This window comes from Dunckerocampus dactyliophorus, chromosome 4 (genome assembly GCF_027744805.1).
Source record: "Dunckerocampus dactyliophorus isolate RoL2022-P2 chromosome 4, RoL_Ddac_1.1, whole genome shotgun sequence".
NCBI classification, from domain to species: domain Eukaryota; kingdom Metazoa; phylum Chordata; class Actinopteri; order Syngnathiformes; family Syngnathidae; genus Dunckerocampus; species Dunckerocampus dactyliophorus.
This window is the reverse complement of record NC_072822.1, coordinates 23,567,606-23,585,120: the sequence shown is the minus strand read 5'-3', so window position 1 is coordinate 23,585,120 and position 17,515 is coordinate 23,567,606. Positions and strand designations below refer to the sequence as shown.

The 17,515-nt window shown below is 41.4% G+C and overlaps 1 protein-coding gene across 1 annotated transcript; it reads left to right on the top strand.

The window, feature by feature from the left end:
- The first annotated feature begins 4,213 nt into the window (after positions 1–4,213).
- dgcr8 (DGCR8 microprocessor complex subunit) lies at positions 4,214–17,497 on the top strand. The gene is made up of 14 exons (XM_054774389.1): positions 4,214–4,368; positions 4,657–5,597; positions 8,552–8,714; positions 8,849–8,991; positions 10,638–10,977; positions 11,645–11,842; positions 12,105–12,206; positions 12,336–12,434; positions 12,530–12,612; positions 12,759–12,859; positions 13,034–13,140; positions 14,700–14,827; positions 14,898–15,011; positions 16,035–17,497. The coding sequence occupies exons 2-14, from the start codon at positions 4,914–4,916 to the stop codon at positions 16,116–16,118; spliced, it is 2,346 nt and encodes a 781-aa protein (XP_054630364.1). The 5' UTR covers positions 4,214–4,368; positions 4,657–4,913; the 3' UTR covers positions 16,119–17,497.
- The last annotated feature ends 18 nt before the right edge of the window (positions 17,498–17,515 follow it).

The window sequence follows — 17,515 nt, the reverse complement described above, 5'->3', positions numbered from 1 at the left end:
GGCATGCGGATAAATACCTATCAACACCCATCACGTCTAGCTTGTACTATTGCAGCCTGTAGCGAGCTTTCCCCGCCCGCTTTCCTTCACACAGCGCAGACGTGCCAAACCCAAAACAAACTTGTCTGCCGTGTGGAACATACCTGCAGTTTGTGAGAGTGATATCAATTTTGCACCCTGCAAAACATGCCAAGAAAAATATCTTGCAGGGGGTAAAGCTTTAATACGGAATTTGAACACTTGATGGAATATGGTGAGTTTTTGAGGCTCACGAGGTGATCAGTCAAACGGCAGGTAATGTATCCAACGCTGGACCACACTCACCCATATGTGCGTGACGGAACTCTAAAGCTAATAACCCGAAAAATAATAGAATTTATCAGACGAGATGACCAGCCTCTCAGCGGTGGAAAAAACCTGGAGCCCCGCTGCATGATACCTGGATCTCCCCTGAAAAAATTAGTAATTTAAAAATACATTATATCAAATATTTAGTATTTAAATTGATTTATTTAAAACTCCATGAACAGCCACAAAAATATAATGTTAATATTGTAAAATATTATGTTAAAGTATATGTTAATATTATAAAATACCGAAACAAAGACCCATCTCAACAGACAAATTAGGTCACTTAGACCTTGCATCATCTACCTGGGTCTTAATGAAATTACAGTTAAGAACAGCTATTCTATTCCGCTCATGGACTCAGCTTTCTCGTCACTTCACACAGCCAAGATTTTCACTAAGTTACACTTACACAATGCGTACCATCTGGTTCATATTAGTGAGGGGGACGAGTGGAAGACTGTGTTTAACACCCCCTTAGGACACTTTGAATATCTTGTAATGCCTTTCGGTCTCACTAACGCACCGGCAGTTTTTCAAAATATTATCAACGACGTCTTAAGGGACATGCTCAACCAGTTTTGCTCTGTCTATCTTGACGACTTAACTAATTTTTTCTGGTTCTTTGCAGGAACATGTTCAGTTTGTAGACGGGTACTGCAGCGGCTTCTGGAGAACCGCTTGTTTGTTAAAGCGGAGAAATGTGAATTCCATGCCACTATAGTCTCTTTTCTGGGTTATTTTGTGGAGAAGGGCCAACTGAGAGCCGATCCCACCAAGATACAGGCGGTGGTCGACTGGCCTTCTCCTACATCAAGGAAGCATCTGCAGAGGTTCCTTGGGTTTGCCAATTTTTACAGGCGGTTTGTTTGTAACCACAGCAGTAAGGTGGAACGTCTGACGAGGGTTACATCCATTAAAGTTCCGTTTGTTTGGTCTCCAGAAGCCGAAGCTGCTTTTGTAAAGCTTAAATCACGATTCACTTCCGGCCCAAGCTTTCTGACACTAGCCACCACATTTCTCTCTAGAATCCCTTGATAGTCTTTGAGATTTCATTGTACCCTGCACAGATTCAAGACACCCTGTGCCAGATGCAGCAAAGCAGCCCCAGAACATAACAGAGCCTCCTCCATGTTTCACAGTAAGGACAGTGGGCCTCATTCACGAAACGTTCTTACGCACAAATGTGTTCTTAAAGCCTTCTTACGAAGATTTTCGGCATTCACAAAACGTGTTCTTAACTCACAGTTCTTAGATCTAAGAACAAATTCTACGAATGCTCAGGAGGACTCTTACGCACAAGCAAAGCTTGCACTTTCAATGCGCAATCGCCCTCATGATGGATTTTGCAACCTGATCCCAAAAAATTTAGTGCAAATAAAATATCCCAACAATTATTTATCATCAAAACAACTAAAATATACTCCATGGATAAATATATATTCAAATCCCAATTCATAAAAAAAAGTAGCTGGCTGGACGTGCGCTGCGCAGAGAGAGAATGTAAAGGGACCAATAGATTTATTTGCTGAAAGCCACGAATATTTGGTGTCCTGCTTCAGGCTTCAGGCTTCCCTCTCTGTTCTTGCAGGTGTTCAGGATCATCAGAATAACATCGCAATGAAACGTGGTGTGCCTCTTGCGCACGAAGCACCCCCAGATAACGACATGCGCCCCCAGCCACGTCTTGAGCCAGAGCACGGGGCTGCTGTATTAATTAGGCAGCGTCTTATCAAATGTAACCACAGAAAAAATACATTGTCACACACAAACTATGTATTTTGACTTTATTTTTCCATCATGATTGTGTAAATATTTTCTAGAGTTTCCGAAATGGTTTGGTTTCTGATTGATGGCCCACCTCCCGTTTCCTCCAGATCCCTCCGGTGCGGTCCAATCTTTTTTTTTTAGTCTATTTTAAGTCAAAACACTTCTTTTTAACCTCTGCGGTGGCGCGTTTCTCCGTGGAAACGGCATTTATGTTTCCTGCAATGGTGCTCCATGCCGACTCTTTTTGGATGGCCTGATGACCGGTGGATACACGAGAAAATAAGGTGGTCTTGTGTTCGCTCACTCCTTGTAAAAGCACCTCTATTTCTGTACAATTGAAGTTTTTCTTTCGTTTGTTGTCCAGCTGCTTGTCAGTCTTGCCCTTGCGCGTTGCCATCTCCGCCTCCAGCTGCCTGTTGAGCACGGCACATTTTTGACCTTATATAGGAATAGGCGGTGACCTATGCAAATTAGGGCTCACATGCACGGGCATCGCAGTTGGCATTCATCAACCTAAGAACACCGGTGCGAACGATTATCCCTACTTAAGAACCTGTCGTGAATGCGGCGCAGTTTCCAACCCGCGCCTTCTTAAGTACACTTCTTAAGAAGACTTTTAAGAAGATATTCGTGAATGAGGCCCAGTGTTCTTTTCTTGATCTGCTTCATTTTTTTGTCTGTGACCATAGAGCTGATGTGCCTTGCCAAAAAGTTAAATGTTTTTCCTCATCTGTCCATAGGACATTCTCCCAGAAGCTGTGTGGCTTGTCAACATGTAGTCTGGCAAAGTCCAGTCTGGCTTTTTTATGACTTGTTTTCAACAGTGGTGTCCTCCTTGGTCTTCTCCCATTAAGTCCACTGTGGCTCAAACAACGACGGATGGTGCAATCTGACACTGATGTTCCTTGAGCTCGAAGTTCACTTTTAATCTCTTTAGAAGTTTTTCTGGGCTCTTTTGTTACCATTTGTATTATCCGTCTCTTTGATTTGTCATCAATTTTCCTCCTGCGGCCACACCCAGGGAGGTTGGCTCCAGTCCCATGGATCTTACATTTCTGAACAATATGTGCAACTGTTGTCACAGGAACATCAAGCTGCTTGGAGATGGTCTTATAGCCTTTACCTTTAACATGCTTGTCGATAATTTTCTTTCTAATCTCCTGAGACCATTTTTTCTTTGCTTCCTCTGGTCCATGTTGAGTGTGGTACACACCATGTCACCAAACAGCACAGTGACTGACTGTAGTCCTATCTATAGGCCCACTGACTGATTACAAGGTTGTAGACACCTGTTAGTGGACACACTTTGAATTAACATGTCCCTTTGATCACATTATTATCTTTTCTAAGGGTACCATCATTTTTGTCCAGGCGTGTTTCATGAGGGTTTTTTTTTCCAATAATTCTGTTGAAGCATGGTTGAAAAGCAATGTCTGATGTTCATTGGTTAAATTTCATATAATTTTTTATTTATTATTACTTTTTTCATATTCAAGTCATTTCTGTGACCATTGTGAGTTTTTCTTTCATTGAATGAATGTTACCAACAATATTGTCCATGTGTGTATATCATTCTCACTATACAGCACTCCCATCTTTATTTTTGTAGATCTTTCTTAAAGGTACGAACACATTCCTGTGCATGTGATCATTTGCAGGTCCTAATATCTTCTCTTTCCCTTTTTATAGTCTTCATTGTAAATTATAAATACTGGAAGATGATCACTTATATCATTAATTATCAGCCCACTAGTTGTATTGTCATTGAAATCATTAGTGAATATATTATTAATTCACATTGCGCAATGATCTGTAATTCTACTAGATCTGGTGATTTGTGATATGTTGGCTAGGTTCGGAAGGAGATTTAGTTAATCTGACTTTTAGTTAATTTGGACATTCAATGACATCATGTTCAAAAGGAATTTACAGGCACCTCAATGTGAAATGGCCATTTAATGTGATTCTGGGTCTTCAATAGTGATTATGTTAGGGTTCGTCTTCATTATATTGGGTTATACTTGTATTGTAGTGGTACATGATGGCCCAACAGACAGGAGTCCTTTGATTTACAGCATCCTCAACCAATCACCAAGAAGCCGGTAGTTAGAGGCGGAGTCGAGGTGCTGCTGTTGTCGTGCACTTCTTCAAGATGGCGGGACTACAAATGAGGCAGGCAGACCGAGTCAGTTTTAAATAAAACAAGTTAACTAGGTAGTGGACGAGACGACTATTGTTTTATATGTATTGGTGAGTATTCACGCAATCTCCTACATAAACGCTTTGAAGTTTGGCACTGTTTTAATTAAGATGGCGTACAGCATACACTTGTTAGCCCCTTAGCGTTGATGCTACTGTTAGCGGGGCCCTGCTAGCTCTTCTGTATGTGCTTAATTACTATAAATAATAAGCCATTTTAAGCTTGAGTAGTAATTGTAGTAAGTAGTAGTAACTAGTTTCGCAGCTAGATACTGTAGTTACTATAGTACAATAGAGAATGTATGCTTGCTAACGACTGCTCCCAATCTTTTTCCGTAGCTGCCAGAGGAATCCACAGGAGGATGGTGATCATTGCCTAGCTTCCACATTAGGCTGAATGCATTGTGATTTCCAATAATTGAGACAGTGATTCTGAAAGCTGTCTACATTAATGAAAAGAACAATGTAGTCAGCTTAGCCTGTCCATTTCTGATACGAGGTCTATTCTGGAATGTGCTTCCGCATGCATTCTGGTCGTTTCATAAGGATATAGTGTAAGCTAATTTATCCGTTTGACAATTAAAAGAAAAAACAAAATGGAGATAGATGATGTTCTACCCCCTCTCCCTTTGGAGCCACCTAATGATTTTGGCCAAGCTGAGGGCAGAGCACCTCCACCACCTCCCCTGCAAACGTCCAGTGACGCAGAGGTAATGGACGTTAGCTCTGGTGGTGATGGATACATATGCACCCCAGGGGATGGGGAAATCAGACCACAGCAGCCCCTCAACATTGGCACACTTGCTGTCTGTAGCCAGCCCTCAAATGAGGTCGGCTACAACCCACCATGCCCCAGGACAGCCCGTCACGCTCCCCCCGTCACCAAGTTTCTACCAGACCTCAAGCTGCTTAGAGATGTTAAGATTCGTGTCAGCTTCACTGAAAGCAGCAGTAGCAAAGACAGGAAGGTTTTATACACGGGTGAAGGGCAAGAGAGAGGCAGAGATGATGCTCTAGAAAACCTGAATGGTGAGTTGGATTTCTCCTCGAGCGATCAGGAGGTCGCTGAAGGTAGCTCAGGAACAGCATATGGAGCAAGCAGGGTTGAGGAAGCTGAGGTAGACCTTGAGAACAAAGTAGAGTATGCCGTGCTGGATGAGTTGGATGACATCTATGAGAATTTTGTGGATAATGAAGATGGAGTAAATGGCGGTTTTAAATCTGAGGTCATAATTCAGCAAGAGCAAGCAGATGATGAGGCCATGGCTTACTCATATGAGGTAGGTCTCTTCTGTTGCCTTCCAGTTCTTGTCAGCATGTTTTGTATTAAATCTACCATGCAAAGTACTGTATGCCTCATACTGTCATATCAATGTGTCTGTTCTGTACTCTTAGTGACATTAGCATGTCTCCAACACCTTCATTGGTGGCAGCGTAATAGTGTACTTTCACGTGACATTCCCCCTATATCTTTACTGTTCCATATCCGTGTCGATCCAGTGTGTAATTTCACACTACTGTATATTACAGCAAAATGGCGGACAAATATTCATAGTTATATTTTTTGGTATTAAGTATCAAAATACATTCATTTTACTGGCCCGTGACAAATAAATTTGGACTGCCACAAATAGATTGGGCGTTACCTGTTTGCACTCACTCACAAACACATTATAATGGGACTGTCTGTGTGGCTGGTTGTAACTGCAGTAGATGGCATCGTAACTTCTTCACCCCTCATAACACCCTTACTGACTTGGGTCATTAATATAGTCAGATATTAATTGTACACTGATGTGTACATTACCTTTTAAAATTAGCTTTCACTTACATGGAGCCCAGGAAACAGTGTTCCTGGGCTCCATGTTTTTATACGGCACACACACATCTACTGCTGCACAAAATGAAACCAACACCTATAAGTCAGTGACTTCATGTTCTGTTGCTAATTAAATTTGAAAACATGATAACGTCGCACATTTCTGATGACACGTGTAAAAAATAACTGCGTTTTGCCCATCCACACACTTGTCCCGAGTGAACACTGAGTCTAAGTTTTTGAAAATCTCATCACTTTGCATTATTAAAAAAAACACACACACACACACACACACAAATGTATCATGCTGTTTTTAAATCAGGATGTGTGGATGTTTCATTAAATACCATAACTGTCTGGTTCTATTTTTTGTTCATTTGTCTCTTTGCAAAGGCTACAGGTTAATACATGATATGCATTTTTCCCATATTTCCAGGCAGATAAAGGGGTAGTTCTGTTTTTTTGACATGAAGTTGTATGACATCCCCATCAGCAGTGTAGTGCAGGGGTAGGGAACCTATGGCTCGGGAGCCAGATGTGGCTCTTTAGATGACTGCATCTGGCTCTCAGACATTTCTTAACACCATAAAATGTGTTTTAATTTAGTTTGTTTTCCTGACATTTTTAAAGTAAAATGAAATCAGTGTTAAAAATAACATTTAAAATATGCATTCTAATGCATTTTAATCCATTTGATTTTGTAGCGCAATGCCAGCTGTCCTTCCCATTTTCCAGTGTCAGACACCAAAACTTGATTATTGGGGTCGTCCCTCCTTTAATCAAATAGTCAGCTAGCTAATTGTGCAGAGACAACCCTTTTGACGAAAAAGGGAAAGAAAGATACGGAGTAGGGCGCAAAACCATGCAGCAGCAGAAGTTGCATTAATGGTAAAAAGTAATGTATTTATTATTGGTTAGCTTCAATATAACATTTTTATTAAAAAGAATAAATTCAGAGACTTATATTCTAAAATTGTTGGTCTTCCTTAAATATACACACATTTGGTTGTATTCGGTGTTAAAAAATGATATGGCTCTCACGGAAATACATTTTTAAATATGCGGCTTTCATGGCTCTCTTTGCCGAAAAGGTTCCCGACCCCTGGTGTAGTGCATCACGGGACCCACTTGGTCACGTGAGGCCAGTCCTTGTCGGATTTCAGTGATGAAATCCGTTCTCGTCGCCTGTCCATTCTTGTGTATGTGATGAAGATAGCTGCGACGCTAGCGCAGAGGCTGAAGATGCGAAGCTTTGCAGCCATCTTCATCACAAACACAACAATGGACAGACAACAGTGTGCCGTGATAAGACGAAGACAAAAGTAATGCTGAGCGATTTGTGAGGTCTGATTTTTTTTTTTTTTTTTTTTTGAGGAGGCACTCTTTTGAACGTATATTGCTTTGAGGAGCCAAACTCTTAAGTGGCACCAGCAACTAACCGGAACTACGTTCCTCATCACCGAAATCCGACCACAGCTTGCGTGGACCGCACCAAGTGAGCGCGTGCTCCGCACCTGCAACGCACGTTGTGTGCACTGGTTTTTGCAGTGGGGCCAAGCTGAAGGACGAGTGCCGGCATTTTGTCTCTGGGATGCCGAGGACACAGAAGAGGGGGTTGGCTGCATCTGCAGCTCAGAGGGCTGCGGACCTAGCACATGTGGGCCACGGAGGAGCAAAGAAGAGTCAGACGGTGCTGCTGGAGATGTGCTGCCACTTGAAGCTGCTTTTGCAGAACACGGAAATCTGCGGTGAAATGGGCGGCATCTTGAGGCAGCAGCAGGGACTTCTGGAGAACCTCGGAAGGTCGGGAAAAACTGAAGTTCATTGCACTTGCACGCAACATGCGAGTGACTAAAGACGGCGTAAGTGAGCAGCACTTGTAAGTACGGCAATGTGGAAATCGCACGGAGATCGTACTTTGTAAGCACATACAACTCACTCACTCTGTGCGCAACGTACGATGCACACAACCGCTCATGGCCAGGCGTGGCGTGCGGGCCACATACTCTCCTTGCGCAACCATGCAAGTGACGTGCATTAATGTCCCTGCTCTTGCCACTCCCTCCCCACGTTTTCAGAAAAATGCAGCGGCCGTAGCCTCCCCAAAAAAACGTACAGACTTAAAAATATGCATGGTGGGTTGTGACTGAGGCTTAACCGGAACTACGTTGGTCTTCACTGAAATCTGACCAGAACTGGGCTCACAGGAGCAAGTGGGGGGTAAGTCATCGTTGATGCACTACACTGCTGATGGGGATGTCATACAACTTCATGTCACAAAAATAGGAACTACCCTTTTTAATGTGGTGTTTTCTATTTATGACTTAATGGTTTGATTAATTGTTTGGATATTTTTCTTCACCCTGAAGCTTTTGACCCCATCTCTCTACCAACCTTAACCATTCACGCTTCCAGGAGGAGTTTGACAATGACGTTGATGCTCTGTTGGAGGAGGGAATGCCAGTCCCAAAAAAGATGCGTCTGGCAGAGGACAAAGATATTGGTGACAGTGATCACCAGTCAGACGGAGAAGGTGGTGTTCAGCCCATGATGACCAAAATTAAAACTGTTCTGAAAAGTAAGTGCAGATATATTATACACACATATATATTTAATTGTATCACATGACTCTTTAACGAGTATCAAAGACACATGCACTGCACAGCTAATGAAAACTTACTGCTACTTTATTTTTTCTTTTTATAAAAACAGGTCGGGGACGTCCACCCACTGAGCCTCTTCCTGATGGATGGATCATGACATTCCACAACTCAGGCATTCCAGTGTACCTGCACAGAGAGACCAGAGTAGTAACTTGGTCCAGGCCCTACTTTCTTGGGACTGGCAGCATAAGGGTGAGAATCAGCACACAGATGTGATTAGTGTTTTCACAACTGGTAGATAATAATTGCCTCAACCAAATGTCCAGCTGCTTTTACTGGAATTAAAACTGGTATGTCTGTATGTTAAGGCACAATAAAAGTTCAAGTAGGCTTTTCCATTGAAATATTGTATTTGTTCAGTAGTATTGCTTGTAACTCGCCACTTTGCAATTCAATTTTTGTAGCTTCACTCTATCACGTTTAAAATAAAAATAAATAAATCATGCCCTTTCATGGTTGAATACGGCTTAAAAGCTTAAAAATGGTAAATGAAGTTAAATACAAAATAAGGCATTCAGAAGACGCTGTGAATGATATGTAGTATTCTACACCAGACTTAATCGCCGGAACAACAGGCTTTTATTTCAGGTTTGAATTATCGCTCAACCCTCACAATAATCCCTAAGAAAAGTCCCTAATAAAAAGGGACTGTTGTGGCCATAACCCACGCAAAGCTAAAACTCAACTCACTTCCTGTCCGCCCGTTACTCCACTCCACTCCACTCCCCTAAGGAACACATTTATAGCAACACACATGAGCACAAGTCTTATTTATATTGTATATGTCTTATTTACTATGATTGTCTATTATATTGGGTAATATGAGTGTAAAGGTGACAATAGGGGTGTTATTTCATGTCTTGACGGCTGTAATAATGTTAAAAATCGTCTTAGCCCTTCTAAGTGACAAAGTCGCAACATTGCTGAATTTAAGTTATGTCTGCAAATATGATGCGGCATGTAGTTAATATTTTACACCAGGAGATGGCGGACATCTGTAACTTCAATCTGAGCAACATTTGTGGGTGTGTTTTTATACAAAGTTTAGGAGGTTAGATTTTGAACCCCTGTGTGCGTGCAGCAGCGAGTCTGCTCGCCACAGTCCACACGCAGCATATACTGTAGCTGATGCTTTGCTTCACCGTGTTCGGGGTGGCAGGAGGGGACGTGGTGGGTTGTCAAAACACCGGTAATCTTGAGGGGGGGTAGCTGGAATGTAAAAAAAAAACGCGGATATAGCGGCATATGCAGTAGTATCTGCGTGAGACTCCTCGGCAGAAAATGCACTGCTGATGGATAGCTTTGACCTGAGAATGCAGTGACCTGGATGAATGAGAATATTTACAGGCATAATAGATAAAGATATCTAGATACTTTATATCTATCTATGTAATAATAGCGGTTGAGGCAGCAGTGGTGTTCAAGATCCCGCTATTGATGATGTTGATGATGGCTGGGTTTGCTTGAGAAATTAGTATTACAAATGGATCAGACATTAGATGAGTAAATTTTCTCCAATCTCAAACTGTGGGTCATGCTGATGATTTTTGTAATGTATAGTATGCCTTTACCTCTAACCATTTTCAAGCTAAGTTCAACAGGTTTTCAATGTTCTAACTATGAAAGTATCCCATTTATAAATAACGAACCCTACTGTGCGTGGGTTGGGTCTGGAACCAGTTAACTGTGATAAACAAGGGATTACTGTAGTGTTTTTTTTTTTTTTGTTACGGACTCCCAGTCAACGAGGTAAATATTGAAAGGAATAGACTAGAAGTTTATATTTGAAGTGCGTTCTCCATATTTGTGTTAACCTTTGGTCTTCTTTTGTAATCTAGAAACATGACCCTCCAACCAGCAGCATCCCCTGCTTACACTATAAGAAGATGAAGGAACAAGAGGAGAAGGAACTGAATGGTGAGGTGGCTCTTCAAGCAGAAGAGTCCCCTGTTAAGCCATGTGAAGAGGCGAATGGTGAAGAACTCGCAGGGAAGTCAGATGACACATCGGTGGTGCAGGATGATACACCTGCATCCTGTCCTGCTGATACTGGATCAGATGGTGACATGACCACCAACCACACCCAGTCTAGTAAAGAAGCCCAACCATGTGACACTGCCCAAGGAGCCTTAGGACAAGTCAGGGCAAAAGTGGAGGTGTGCAAGGATGAGTCCATAGGTAAGAGCTTTTCACTGAATGATCACATTTCATGAATCTGCACAGGACCAATATAAAGTAAAGCAGGCGTTACATCCTGACGTACGTGCTGGCTACGTGCAAAAATTGACAAAATTGCAAGAGACACGCGTGTGACCCGCACAGATTTTCAAACCCGCAGACAGCACGCAAAGGCTGTACACTTTGATTCTCCTGGTCATGATAAGCGTAAGTGCCATAGGAAGCCAGTACGCCCATCTTGCAATTGAAGTGAGTGGGCTGCACGAGCCTCGTATGATGCCCACACACGTACGTCCCCAGTGAGTGAAACCTTACATGAAGCGCACCTAGCACGCACGAGTCGCACACCGCACTCACAATCTAAAAGCTACCAACGAGCGGCAAGCACGTGGGTGTAACGAATCACTTGCTCCATAAGTATGAAACACTTGCAACCCCTCTGATACTCTACTTCCTCTATGTGCTGGCCACGGCTAACAAATTCCCCTAAAATTGCGGAGCCCGTGCGTGTGGTAACATGTACGTCGGGATGTAAGGCCCGCTTAAGCTTGTAACAAAACTGTGAAAAATGTAGTACACATGTCCAAGGTGTTTGATGGAGAGCTACTGTATATCTGAGCTGGTATTCAATTAACCACAGAGCTAACATCATAAAACCTCCCAACAGAACTTGAAGACTTTCGCCTGTATTTGGAAAAGTGCTTTGACTTTGAGCAAGTGACAGTGAAGAAGTTCCGCACGTGGGCCGAGCGAAGGCAGTTTAACCGAGACATGAAGAGGAAACAGGCGGAGTCAGAGAGGCCTATCCTGCCTGCAAACCAGAAACTCATCACACTGTCAGTCCAAGATGCCCCCACTAAGAAAGGTAGAATACAATTTATTGTACTGTACATGTTGACTATCTCCATAAATGTGCTTGACTAAATAATGTATTTCATCATTAACGATCTTGATGATGGGAATCTTTTCTGTTGCTTGTCAGCTCCTATATTGAAAGTTAGTTAACCATTATTGTGAAACTCTTCAAAAGGAATTTATAGAATAATTATTTGCCTGACTTGCAGCAGTGCAACTGATCACGACAATGTCTTGTCTATTGACCTAATTGTGAAATCCATATTCATCAGAATTTGTCATCAATCCTAATGGGAAGTCTGAAGTTTGCATCCTGCATGAATATATGCAGCGTGTCCTAAAGGTTCGACCTGTTTACAACTTCTTTGAATGTGGTAAGTTTTGTCTTGTGATATCATTATACAGTATATAATTATCTCAAGCCCCCGCCCTCTTCTCCTGAATTCCTTTTTCATGTTTGTTGTTTTTTTTTTGGTCAATGAGCGTGATTTTGTCCATTCTAGAGAACCCAAGTGAACCCTTTGGTGCGTCAGTCATTATAGACGGAGTCACGTATGGAACAGGGACTGCAAGTAGTAAAAAACTTGCCAAGAATAAAGCTGGTAATACTGAACACTCTTATCAGGTCATCACAGTGGTGGGTTTACCTATGGATTTTGTCATCTTACTCTGACTGGAAATTTTATGTACACTGCAGCAAGAGCCACACTGGAAATTCTTATCCCCGACTTTGTGAAGCAGACCTCTGAGGAAAAGCCTGTCGAGGCAGATGAACTAGAGGTACTTGGGCTTCTTCCATGTTTATTTTCTTATTTTTGTCAGGAGCGTAATAACTGGAGTAAACAGCATACACACTGGAGGTAGCCAGTGGTTGTTGCTGTGTTTTTATCAGAAATAACAGTAACATTGTGTGGTCTGCCCCACAGTATTTTAACCATATCAGTATAGAAGACTCCAGAGTGTATGAGCTGACCAACAAAGCGGGGCTTCTTTCGCCATATCAGATTCTTCATGAGTGCCTTAAAAGGTAAAATGCCACATACGAAGTCATTCAAGAGTTTAGAAACTGAAAACAATACATATTGCATTTTAAGCAAATCATTGTTGGACAGGTGGGTGAAATCAGTACTTAACAGGTTTGACAGTGACTGGAAAACCAGATTGTCTTATGTTATTTGAACCTTTCTCTATATATCTTCAGAAATCATGGAATGGGAGATACCAGCATTAAATTTGAGGTGATTCCGGGGAAGAATCAGAAGAGTGAATATGTGATGACTTGTGGGAAACATACTGTGCGTGGTTGGTGTAAGTAGTTGCTTATCCTTCACATTTTGCACATACGTAGTATCTTACTCTTATCATCTTTAGTCTTCAAAGTGGCTCTCGTAATGAAAAAGGTTGGAGACACCTACTCAAGTTCAGTGGTGTGCAGTGAGATTCATGGCTGGCAGTGATGAGGCACTGAGTCCTTTTGTTGTCAGATTTACACAAATGCCCCTGGGCCTGTCACGATAATCAATAAATAGATTAATCAAACAATAAATAAAAACAAAGTCGATGATTTTGCCAGCCTCGATAAATGCATGCCTGTTTGTTTTCCTCTCTCTCCTCTGTACCACACAGCCTGGATGATAACAGGGTTCACTCTGCATCTGTCTGGGCACGTTGGTTCTATATTTGAGTGAACGGAGAGGGTGAACCCTCCTCCTCATTCAGCCTCTTTGTCCCAGTAGGTGGAGGCTGGGTTGCTTGGGAGTTGACACACAGAGGCTAGGTTAGCTAGCACAAGTTATTGTCATGAGCAAACAAACATATTTATGAATGAAAGCACAAAAGCAATGGTTTCTAAGCCAAATGCCACAGCCCCAGTGTGAGAATATTTTAGTTTTAAACAGAATTAATAAGGTGAGCGTGTGAACACAGACGAACCGGTCACGATAAAGCAGTATCCGAAGTAAAAAATAAAAATAAAAAAAACAACAACATACAACCAAGTCAATACAAGTCTAATTTTAGGGGGAATGCCGACTCACAGTGACAGGTTTTCACCGCTGTGCTGTGCAGGGTTTGGAACACCAATATAAATTAAATCTACAAGATACACTCTTAATGCACAAAAATAATCATCAAACTTATTTGTTCTTCTGATGCACACAGAGCAATAAACGTTATGCTCTGTCTCCTTGCGCAGTGAGGCGTTCAGGCGCACTCGTAATTGTTAGGGTTAGGCGCTAATTGTTTTAAATTTTTATTCACTTACCCCCGTTACAATTGGTGTACACCACTTTGGGAACCTAAGTTTTATCGTAACGGGTAGATCATTTTGAAATACATGTACAATGTACATAAATACATTTATAACTAAACTAAATACATATATAGTCTGCTTATACAAGTAGTAGGAGGTAGATCTGTCGAACATGGTCATATTAAAAGTAGCCCACACGCTGAAAAAGTGCGAGCACCCCTGTGCTATATAGATACATGTATAGCCTATTATTTACATACTGACCACAATTAGTTTGAAATATGTCAAATATCATAAAAACATTTCAGTAAGCTTTTTTCTGAAAAACTTGTACTGGAATCGCCTGTCTGCCCTGTTAGCGCTTGAGAGAGAAGGAGAGGAAGAAAAGGCAGAGAGAAAGGTATTTATAAAGTTGGTTAATGTATTTCTTGTTCAAGGCTGTGAAAACAACCTTAATATTGACATTGACAGCAAATTTAAGTATTAAAAAAAATTGCTGACCCAGCAGCTGCACGACACAATATCAATATGTAGATTATTCAATTTTAAAAATTCAAGTTTTATTTATTAGTTTTTTTAAATAGTTTAACAGGAATGATTTGTCTTTTTTACCCAGGCAAGAACAAAAGGGTTGGCAAACAGTTGGCATCTCAGAAGATCTTGCAGATGCTCCATCCTCATGTGAAGAACTGGGGCTCACTGTTGCGAATGTATGGTCGGGAGAGCAATAAGATGGTCAAGAAGGTAGCCACATTTGTTTTTAATTTGAATTAGCTTGTGAACTACAACTTGGCTTTGCTTGTTCATTGTATAGGAGAGCTCTGACAAGAGTGTGATTGAGCTGCAACAGTTTGCCAAAAAGAACAAGCCAAACCTTCATATTTTGAACAAACTCCAAGAAGAGATGAGGAAACTGGCTGCACAGAGGGTAAGTAGTTGTTTTCAAATGTGCATTCCTGCAAGTAGGGATGCACTGATCCACTTTTTTCATCTTCCAAATTCGGTCCTGACACCTCAATTTGTAAATCTGTCAATACAGATACTATTCTGATACCAGAGCTCTGTTTGCTTTAATATTATTATTATTATTATTATTTTGTCATTTATTATTATTATTATTATTATTGTAGTGTCGTTGGATGCTATAAGAATGACGAGGATGATCAACACTGGCTTTTTTTTTTTTTTTTACACCTGTCCTGTTCAACCTTTAAGGCAGATAGAATTGTAGATCTAAATGCCCCAAGTGCTCAACAGATTTACTCTGCCAGGCTACACTGGCTTTATTGAACAAACAAAACAGGTTACTGTCGGCCGCAACCACTCCAAAACAATAACATACCAGCACGTGCTTCATGACTTCAGTTGGAGAGCGCAGTGCAGTTGCACAACGCCTAACATCGCTCATAACTTCCAAGTTGTTACAATATCATTGTTTTTTTTTATGTGAGGCTGTAATACACTCATCTCTGCAGGCAGGCATGATATTGTGGCGATCTGTAAGTTGTGTAGTATTAAGAGTTTGAATGACTGTTTTTGTGTGGCCGTGAACGTGTGATGCAGAGTGTGTGTATGTGCGCACAAGGCGGACAGCTGCAGTGCATGTGAGGAGACAGCGACAATTGCTGATAGTCTTGGCTATGTTTTCTGATATTCCTCTAGCTAAGTTTGCTGACAGCATTAAAGCACAGACATCCGCAGGTGGTATAGGAAATCACATACGTGAATTATGCTGGTATCGGAATAGCGATACTGTATGGGCTTGTCCCCATCCCTACCTACAAGACACCGCAAAGTAGTAACATTATAGCTTTTCTTCAGAAAAATGTTGAGCTTCTAGTTAGGGATAGTGGTTAATGACATGTTTTGGATAAACCTAACACAGATGGATTGATTCCACCTTGCAGCTCCCTCGGTTCCTTTTTAAGGTTCTATGCTGTTTGTGTAACAGGAGGAAACCAGGAAGAAACCCAAGATGACCGTCATGGAGTCCGCTCAGCCAGGGAGTGAACCTCTCTGCACTGTTGACGTTTAGGTCCACCGGAACGATTGCAGGACACACACTCACTCAGCATTGCAACGTAATCGCTATGTAGGAACATATCGTTATAGCCGTTAGAACCGCTTGCTTCTTTTGCCCATGTGTTGTTGAATTGACTGGTAGACATCAGGGTAGGACAACATGCACTAACAGACCATAGAACAAATACCATCTACCTCTCTAGACGCATCCCCGCTACCATACAGGAAAAAGTCCCCCAGGGTGCAGAGAAGATAGCATGACTTACAAATTCAACTACAATGCATGCACATCTGACAGCAAGAACCACTACCTACCATGGTTTTGTTTTAAAGTGTTTTAACAGTGCCAGCACCTGTGTTTTTGTTTGTGCAGAAAGGGACTACTTGTATTTGTACCATTTGATTTGGGAAGCAAAATAACTTGTGTTTTATTGGTTGATGTTATTGGCTAATATCGAAGAGTACAAATATGCCAGTTTGTCTTCAGAATGAACAGGTGTCGTCTTGATTTGCATGCTTTGAAACATGCTTTGTGAAGTGATGACTATTTCTAATTTTGTTATGCACTTGTTGTCCTGTTCTTTAAACCACTGCTTCGGGGTGATTTCCCACCATTCATCTTGGCTACTTTAAATTTGCATACTAATGCCACGCACATTACCATTTTGGGTGCCCTTAAACTAAAATGAAATTGTCTACATGTTGCCTTAGTTGATCCATTTCATGAAGGGCTTGGCCTGTATTTGGATTGGACCTAAAGCTTGAGCAGAAAATGAAAAGACCAAGTCCCCTCTACAAAATAAAGCATTTATTGTCTAGCAAATGTAGTTTTTTTATGTCCACAGCATGTGCAAAGATGTGTCTTAATGTTGAGTTGTGTATCTATTTTGTATCTTTACCTTTCTTGTGAGAGCTAACCATGCGTCTGACCGCAAGTACAATATTTTGCGCTTGAATGCAACCTTGCGAAATTGAGTTGGCTGACTGACATGGACAATATGCCATCAAGTCATTAAGTCCAACACAAGCTTATGAAACTGTATACCAAAGCCGAAATCCAGTCATATGCATTTTATAAACTACCTAATGTTGCTGCAAACTACCGTCAAAACCGTAACAGAAATACACTTGCTAAAATATAAAATGGTGTATCAAACATTTGGCTTGTGACATCATTCAGACGAGGCTGATGTGATTTGAGTTTTGTCATTGTGTGTATGCGTTTTGTGTCGCCAAGTGACTCCGTGTGAGAAAACTGCTTTTCCATGTTATGCTTTTGACTTGTACCAGTGATTTGCTTGGGAGATTGTGGCCTAGAATATGAAGTATGTATTGCAACATGAGCTCAATGACTGGTAATATTTATGCAAAAATAAAGTGTCTTGACTAGAATGTTTGTCGTGTTTGAAA